Source organism: Haematobia irritans, chromosome 2, assembly GCF_050003625.1.
Source record: "Haematobia irritans isolate KBUSLIRL chromosome 2, ASM5000362v1, whole genome shotgun sequence".
In the NCBI taxonomy this organism is placed as follows: Eukaryota; Metazoa; Arthropoda; class Insecta; order Diptera; family Muscidae; genus Haematobia; species Haematobia irritans.
Genome location: NC_134398.1, coordinates 82,966,924 through 82,976,567, shown reverse-complemented (window position 1 = coordinate 82,976,567; position 9,644 = coordinate 82,966,924). Strand labels below are relative to the sequence as shown.

General features: G+C 33.2%; 1 protein-coding gene across 3 annotated transcripts in view; it reads left to right on the top strand.

The window, feature by feature from the left end:
* Positions 1-5,003: 5,003 nt before the first annotated feature.
* Positions 5,004-9,644, top strand: part of LOC142225645 (amino acid transporter heavy chain SLC3A1-like) — a 32,818-nt gene continuing 28,177 nt past the window's right edge. The window contains exons 1-2 of one of the 3 annotated variants that reach the window (XM_075295449.1): positions 5,004-5,246; positions 5,508-6,066. In XM_075295449.1, the coding sequence (XP_075151564.1) occupies positions 5,698-6,066 (369 nt within the window). In that variant the 5' untranslated portion in view covers positions 5,004-5,246; positions 5,508-5,697. Of the gene's footprint in view, positions 6,067-9,644 lie in introns of all 3 variants that reach the window. The other 2 variants (XM_075295448.1, XM_075295447.1) reach the window with 2 other exon arrangements.

The window sequence follows — 9,644 nt, the reverse complement described above, 5'->3', positions numbered from 1 at the left end:
ACAGGCGTGCGTGATCGTGCGTGAATGACATTTTGAATTTGTGAGCGTGCGTGAGTGTGCGTGAAAAATCCCTCACGCGCACACCTCTAATCTAGATACAATTTATCTAACAGCACATATTCAACTGGTTATCTTCTTTGCCTACAGCCATCTGGAATGTTCTACTAGTGTCCGGCAGATGTCGCACATGAATAGATATTATGTTCATAGTCTTGCCCAGTGCTGCCACTAGTGAAAAATTTAGTGAAGTAGATTTTGGAAAAAAGTGGAGTAGATTGAATAAAATTGAAGTAGCATACATTTTTGAAAACAAACCAATCGAATTCATTTTTTTATATCCTCCACCATAGGATGGGGGTATATTAACTTTGTCATTCCGTTTGTAACACATCGAAATATTGCTCTAAGACCCCATAAAGTATATATATTCTGGGTCGTGGTGAAATTCTGAGTCGGTCTGAGCATGTCCGTCCGTCCGTGCGTCTGTTGAAATCACGCTAACTTCCGAACGAAAGAAGCTATCGACTTGAAACTTGGCACAAGTAGTTGTTATTGATTAGAGGTCTGCACAATTCCGTTTGTAAATGCAGAGTACACGTGTACTTGCTACATGAGTACATCTATTTGAGAGATTCGCAAAACAATTGGTACACATTTTGATGAACACCAAAAGCCACGAGTAACTTCTTGTTGCTACTCTGATGTCTTCACTACCAACAAACACATATTCCTCTTTCTCTCTTATAGAAGTGTACACAGAGTGATCACGTCGAGTATGTTGCGAGAACAAAACTTCATATGTACCACGTGCAGTTTCAGAAATACAAAAAAACAGTTACTCTCCATAATATATGTTTTGGTTTGTTATAAAGAACCGCAAACGTTAAGGTAAGTGTGTGACATACATAAATATATGAAATATGTGACATACATACATATCTATGATTAATAATAATGGAAAGTTTTGCTTCGCACATAACTGAGAAGTAGTTGTGGTACCACGTGAAGTGAAGAGAATCCATGTTTTTCTCAAGTATTTACATTTTTATTGTTCACTTCACTACTTGCGCTCTGAGAGAAAGACAGTGTATGTACTATATTCGACAGCGAATTGCATACATGTAGTGAAAAGTTATTCGATGCAGACCTCTATTATTGATGTAGGTCGGATGGTATTGCAAATGGGTCATATCGGTCCTCTTTTACGTATAGCCCCCATATAAACTGACCCCCAAATTTGGCTTGCGGGGACTCTAAGAGAAGCAAATTTCATCCGATCCAGCTGAAATTTGGTACATGGTGTAAGTATATGGTCTCCAACACCTATGCAAAAATTGGTCCACATCGGTTAATAATTCAAAGATTAAAACCGCTATGTTCATCGTAATTAAAGGAATAGGAAAAACAATTAGGTAATATGGGGAAAAATTTTAAAATTTGAAGCAGAACAAAACGTGAAGCTGATTTTTGGAAGAAGGAGTGACGAAGTAAATTTTGTGATGAAGCAAAATACTTCGATTGAAGTAGTAGCGGCAGCACTGACTTTTGACGTTTCTGTTCATAGTCTTGCCAACAATTATCTAGAACAATCACTTTGTCGTTTCTGCCTATCTCGTAATTTAGCTGACAGAGGGTTGTGCCAGGGATGGAAAATACAATTTTTAAGAAAGTACAAAAAAGGTATTTTTTGAGCGAAAAAGAACTTTTCACAAAATTTCACCTAAAATGCCGTTGGAAGATTATTGTCAAGAGCACCTTTAGAATGAATTTTTAAGAAAATAAAATTTTGTTTGTCGAATCCACAATTTAAATTTTTTTTAGTATATGTCCGCTTACAAAGACTACAGTATTGTAATCAAGGTTTGGTAGATTTGTAGAATTCATGGTATTTCATACATTTTCTGTAGATAAATTGAAATAAATTTTTAACAAAATTTTCTATACTCGTAGAAATAAAATTTTGAAAATATTTTCTACCGAAATATAATTTTGACAAAACTTTCTATAGATATACAATTTTGACAAAATTTTCTATAGAAATAAAATTTTGACAAAATTTTCTATAGAAATAAAATTTTTACAAAATTTTCTATAGAAATAAATTTTTTACAAAATTTTCTAAGAAATCAAAATTTTGACAAAATTTTCTATAGACATAAATTTTTTAAAAAATTTTCTATAGAAATCAAAATTTTGACAATATTTTCTATAGAAATCAAAATTATTTATTTATTGTTTATTTTAAGCATACAGTAAATGTATGATAATAAAAAAAAGAAAGAAAAGTAGCATTGGCTGCTAAAGCCAATATAAGTTTCTTAAAAACTTTCTCAAAATATTAACATATTTTGTCAAAACTAGTGTACCATAAATCTGATATCGGCTCAAAAATGTCTACACAAAAGGTACTAAATCATTCGCGGGGGTACTACGGTACTGCCCAGGTTGAAAAAGAATTGAAAAAAGTACTATAGTACTGCATTTTCCATCCCTGGGTTGTGCTCATATTACTACAACAATAACAAAACAATTATTGTGAAACTAAGACCACCAAAGATGTTTAGGAAAGTGCTAGAAAATGAAGAAATGAATGTGATGACGTAATTTGACCGTTACAATTTGAAATTTTAAATTAACGGAAACTAATTTGAATAAACTTAAATCTAGAAATATCAAACTCGTAACAATATTTTGTAGTAAAAAATTTGTGTTTCATATACACTGGAAAAAAGCATGTCCGGTTCCAAAGATTTTGTCTTTGATTTTGGTATTGATTTCGGGCCCAAGAAGCGGAGAATTGAAGTAAGGATACATTTAAGACAAAATTATTTTTTAAATCTGAGTTGTGAGTTTGATTTTAATTCTGAAAAAAAAACAATTAATTAGTTTTTTCATATCTTTTCTTCATGAACTACCAAAGCCCTTAAAAACGTGTTAACGACAACTTAAATTTTCAAATTCAGACTCGACTTCAAGTAGAAATTATGCTATGTTTTAAAACGTCTATAAAATATTGTATTGAAAAACAGCTCCTATTTTTCAACGCATTTTGCCTTGTAGTCAAAATACAAAAAGTCAACAAATTTAAAGACGAATTCATTAATTTTGAAGAAGTTTTCAGATTTTTTAAAGTCAAGTTGACCTTAATAAAACGAAATTATCTCTCATGTTACGATAGCCAATTTTAACTCGAATCACTTAATTATGAGGACAAAATACTTCATCGAAAAGTTTATTTTGGGATAAGGAAAACAATTTTATATCAGAGAAATGTGTATATGCGTATATAATATGCTATATTGAGTATGGGTGCTTAAAACCTCTCGAATATTTTTTTATATTTTTAGTTTTTATGGAAAAAAATTCAGTAAAACACGCAGACAAGGATTCAGATCAGAAATTAGATACATAATTTCTGCGAAAATAACAAGGTTGCTACAAACATATTGCATGTCCCCAGTCCAAAATTACATTTTGCTCTTGAAACATGTTTGTGGTAATCATATTCCTTCACTGGGTGTACTTTTCATTAACAACCAATAAAGGTTTGTTATTTTATTGATCATTTTTCATTTACCCCCATTTTCGTGAAGCTCCGTTAGTGTTCCGTTAGCTAACGAACTTTTAAACCGCACTATGAGCTTATCTGTCATCTTGCCTATATATTCCATATGCCAGTTAGGAACTTAACTGCTGAAAATTTTTCAGTTTAAGTTAAACGGAGAGAAAATATTTGCAATTTACTTTCTTTTAACTGCACTGAAAAAAATATTGTCGTGAGGTCAAAGATTTCATGTCTTTAAAATACGAATGCAAATTTTGCTTATCATAGAAGACGCATTTCTCTAATATAAAGTTTTTTTCCTTGTCCAAAAGTCGATAAACTTTTCAATGAGGTCGTATTGTCCTTATAATTAAGTGATTTCACTTAAAAATGGGTATCATAACATGAAAGAAAAAATGTTTGGGCGAAGTTCAACTTGACTTTAATAATTCAGAAAAATTCTTTAGATTTAATGAAATTGTCTTTCAATTTGTTGTCTTTTTGCATCTTGACTACAAGGCAAAAAATCGTTCAAATATAGGACATGTTTTTCACCACTTTATTTTAAAGACGTTTTTTACTTGAAACACAGCATAATTTCGAGTCTTAATGTGGAAAATAAAGTCGTCGTTGACTTGATAGCATATGATGAAAAAAAGCTGAAAAAGTGAAAAATTAAAATTTGCTTCCTAGAAGCAAGTACACAAAACCCGATTTTAAAAGAGAATTGTGTCTTAAAAGTATCCTTACTTGTATTCTCCGCTTCTTTGGCTCGGAATCAATACAAATTTTTTTAAAGTAAAGACAAAATCTTTGGAACCGGGTATGCTTTTTTTCAGTGTGGGAGTTAAAGCCTAACGGAGCTACATGAAAATGGACGTTAAATTTAAATGAATTTTACCAAAACATTCATTTCTGTAATTTTCACGAACACAGGGCCCACCATTGTGATGAAATAATTCGCCAATGACTAACAAACCAGCGTTGCATACAATTGTTACACTTTTACGCCGCAAAATTAAAAAAACATATGTTTTAATATAGAACCCACAAAATTCACCCCTTCCATCCACATTCACTTTGGATTGCATGTGAACAATAGTTCTCATTGCGCATACGCTCTGATCCGCGAGAGAACACACCTAGGTACACAGAGGTAAAAGACGCCAGATTGTTTGTTGTTAATATACTCCCAGAAGTGGCTTCCAAAATAAAATTACAAATTTAATCAAATTAGGTTAGCATTAAATTAAATTTTTGATCATAATAATAAAATCTATTTGATTCAAATTTAATTGACGTTCAATTAAGCAGCGAGTGATTTTGGATTAATAATAAAAAAATGATTGACGTCTATTTATATATTTTTCGTAACGCAACTACCATCACCATACCAGTCCATTAGATCTGGCAACTTTATCACAGTTCCACCATGAACACTTTGTTCATTTCCTCACGGTAAATATTCTCCATTCGCGTAACGTCTATCGCAGTGTTAAGTGAAAGATTTCAGTGGCAGTGAAAAACTACAGTGGAATGCAAACGTCCGAGTGTAACTGGAAATTAATTTGTGACATTTGCTTTAATTGAAATCAATTGAAACGCGAATATGCTCTCGCACTAGTCTGTCGCCCTATCTGCACTTACAATTGTCTGGTGGAATTGTCAGTTAATCGAATAGATTCTTGGGGACGCGCAGCAGGTAGACGAAACGGATAAGGCACACACAACAAGCATTTCATCGAGTAGAATTTTGTTTATTTGTTTGCGGACGATATAAATAAACCCGTACATACACTTGGACGGACACACGATACGACCAATAAGAAGCATACATCCCCCGTCAACCATATCCGTTCCCGCGCATCCTCCATTTAAACGTCACAACAGCAGCCAACAAAAAATACTCATAGCAAAAGAGTTCATCCGACTTTCATCATCTCAGTTTATTGTCTATTCGTAGTGAAAACAGCGCCGGAGACGGAGACTTCCATACATTTTGACTAAAGAATTGGGAGAATTTTTATTTAATTTGCCAAATATTGTGGTTATGTTTATCCACACTGGCCTGCAATAGCAAATAAATAATCCCACGGAGAGGAATTAAGGACTTTCGTTATAGTTGGTCGGAAACGATACCCACTTTAGGTGTCATGAACAAAATGGGCATCTCTACAGATCCCGCATTGCTCGATGTCGAATTACCACGCACTTTGATTGAATCGCCCTCAGTGTCAACATTTATGCCCGAAGAAGAAGCCTCAATATGTCCACTATTGTCATCCAATACGAATGGCTCCACAACTCCAATGACCTTCTCACATCCTCTTACACCTTGCATAGACAACGACAATGACAGCAATACATCAGCGAATTTGTGTAACGAGGATGGCAAGGTCGAAACAAGTTCATCCTCTGGCAGTAGCTCCGGCATAGGAATGAGCGTGCCGGATGGCACCTCAACGACGCTCTTCAACAAACACTCCTACAAACATTTGCAAAACAACAACACATCCACACAGGTAAATACTAATCACCGGATAACATTTGGAGGGGCAATGAGTCCAAATGTGTTTCAAGGGATAGTGTCAAACAATGTGACAAGTGTATAAAGCAAATGAACAGGTAGTGGTTTTGGTTTGCAAAAGTGAATACTTGTGCATATTATGTCCAAGACATTGAAATCTGCTCAAACGTCACTGTAACAACAGAATTGAGAAACATTTTAAAATTCAAAGCGCTTTCATATAGATTTTCAAAGGATTAATCTATAATGGGTGGATGTAGAGAAACAGTTGAGAAGCCGCGTTTTTCGACAAAAACAAACGTTACCAACTACAGTACCTATATGTATATTGGGAGCCACCGTGGTACAATGGTTAGCATTCCCGCCTTGCATAGACATGGTCGTGGGTTCGATTCCTGTTTTGACCTAACACCAAAAAAGTTTTTCAGCGGTGGATTATCCCACCTCAGTAATGCTGGTGGCATTTCTGAGTGTTTCAAAGCTTCTCTAAGTGGTTTCACTGCTATGTGGAACGCCGTTCGGTCTCGGCTATAAAAAATGAGGTCCCTTATCATTGAGCTTAACATGTAATCGGGCAGCACTCAGTGATAAGAGAAAAGTTTACCAATGTGGTATCACAATGAACTGAATAGTCTAAGTCAGCCTGATACATCGGGCTGCCACCTGAACTGAAAAAAACAAACAACTCCTTTTTATATGCGTTGTTTTCTTATAGACAAATAGTGTTTATAAGAAAAAAGAAGAAAATTCTGTAATAAAATTTGATTTCTGAAAGAAAATTAAAAATTTTGTCTTATAGTTTAAAATATTTACAAAATATAACAAAAAATTGGAAATACGGCCGAAATTTATGCACCCTCCATCATGGATTTCGTTTAAAGTTCCACTAAAGACTGTCATCCACAATCGAATTACTTGGGTTGTGGTAAAAATTGGCGATGCATTTTTGTATTTTGACCCCAAACTGTGTATTAATCCAGTTTTGATTTTTTAGTCTAGGTTCAATTATCTGTTATCCGTTGAAAGTAGACATAATTCCGCATCATTAGCAAGAAAATGCCAGTCCTAAGTTGAAGTTTCACTTTTTGTCAGCTTTTCTTTGTTTTGTCATACAAGTAATTGTTACGAGTCTTCGTTAGCCTTCTTCGTGCAAGGATACGGTCCCCAATAACCACGCCAAAATTGTTCCATATCGGTCTATAGTTATATATAACCCCAGATAAATCGACCCCCACTCAAACAAAAATTGCTCCATATCAGTTCATAATTGTATATAGTCCCCATATAAACCGATCCCCAGACTTTGCTTAATAAAACAAAAATAAAATAAAAGCCACCCCATATTTCAATTCTGGTTCTATAATTACCACGTAACAGTTCTTTTAGGTTCGTAATTATTTATATATTTATATATCTTATATACCTCCATGGTGGAGGGTATATAAGATTCGGCCATGTCGAACTTACGTCCGTATATACTTGTTGAGATAAAGTTGGACATATAGTTTGTGGTAGGATACGATAGGATTAAGATTCCTGCAAAAATTAAGACACCTTCTGTGCAATGGCACGGTATCTTAGGTCTTCTTAAAATTGTCTACCAAATTGTCTATATGGAGTATTTAAAAAAGGAAAAATAACATATCATCTCGTCGTAAACGAGATGATATGTTCGATTCCATTTTGCACGCTGCTGTATATTAATAACAACTAGTTGTACAGAGTTTCAAGTCTATAGCTTGTTTCTTTCGGAAGTTATCGTGCTTTCAACAGACGGATGGACATCGCTAGATTGTCTCTGAATTTCACCACGACCGAAAATATTATATACATACTTTATGGGTTCTGGGTATAAAAATGAAAATAACTTTACCTTAAAATTAAAATAAACAAAATTAAAATTAATTTGACAAAAATCAATTTATACTTTGCAAAACGAATACTAAATAGTTGCAGTCGCATAACAAAATTTTCTTGTAGAAAATATGTGTTTAATGGGACGATTGTCAAATTGTTCCTTTGTCAGTGTTTTTTTACAAACATTTCCTTATATTGTACTTTTTCTTATGAGAAGTACTGTCCCTTACTTACTCTACTTGGTACAATAACAAGTACCTTTCAAAGTGTAATAAATGACTAATCCCAACGTCTCAAACTATTTGTAATTTTAGACTCCCACATATTATCACTATAAGAAAAGGACTTTGTCTAGTTCAAAAGTTTTACAAATACTTAGTTTAAATTTTCGGGAACATTTAAATGAGCAAAGGAAAAGAGATATGTTTGTACGAATTTATTTCGGCATAAGCCGGCTATCATGTAAAACCTTTTTTCGGAAGGTTCAAGTGTGGTTTACTTTTGGGTTTAGTGAACTGCCTGAATTTATTCTGTAATTGGTTGATAGTTTTGCTGCAAGTAGAGGATGCTGATGAAGAATGTGGTAATTCCGAAACGTGCGTCCATCCAACCATCTTGCAGTCTATAGGTCTTTGCCCAAATAAATTTGACAAACATTATTTTCCTCTGTTGGTTAAGCTACACTTGTAGTTTAGTCAATGCATGGTTTTAAGCTGAAATCAAAAACAACAACAATGAGAAACTTATAAAATCTTCTTTTTACCTCGAGATGAATGATTCTTCAAAAACCACTCTTTGATATTTCGAGTCAAAAGATTCTCTCGATTTAAATCACAAAGGATTATTGCATGACTGTCTGCAAAAAACATATTAAGTTATTTTAGTTTCCGTTTCTTAAAAACGAAAAATACAAATTTTGGAAACTATTGTAATTTAACATATATTCCGAATTTTTCTCATGATTTCAAAAGAATGTGCGGTATTTCATACTACTATATTAAATTTTTGCTACGAAACCTCAAAATGTGTCTTAACAAAGACATAAGTCACACAGTTTATTTCTTTGTGTGTACACGATCATGCATTGTAGCCGATTCCGCATCTACTCCCACACGGACGAAAAAGACTGTTTTTCATATGTTTGGGTATAAACATTATATGTTTGGAACTCAAATTTTTAAACACAATATTCTTGAGTGCACACATATAATGTTCATAAACTAGCATAAAAAGTTTGGGACATATATGTTAATATGTTAGAACATATTATGTTTGAGACATAAAATGTTTGTAAATATAATATGCTTGGATTCAAACATATATTAATTTAGAAATAGCCCATAAACATATATGTGTTTACAAAGAGAGACAAAGTGTATGCTGGAAGTAAAATAATGAAAGTAACCAATTGGCGCATTACAAATATATATACACAAAGAAAATTTCATTAAATATAGGAAAAATACTACGTGTGAATATAAACAAGTATAAATTTACATATTATGAGTAAACATATATATGTTGTGATATAAGTCTTCGCCAAAAATTGTATATGCTTAAGTAAAATATTAAAATAAGTATTCGGAGGGAAAATTCATTCGGAACCAAGATAAAATATATTTGAAAAAAAGAGCATGATTTTTGTTTATCATTTTCACATTACGGGCACAATTTTTTTGTTTCGTCTAAACAAATCGGAACGTAGGACGAGTAAGT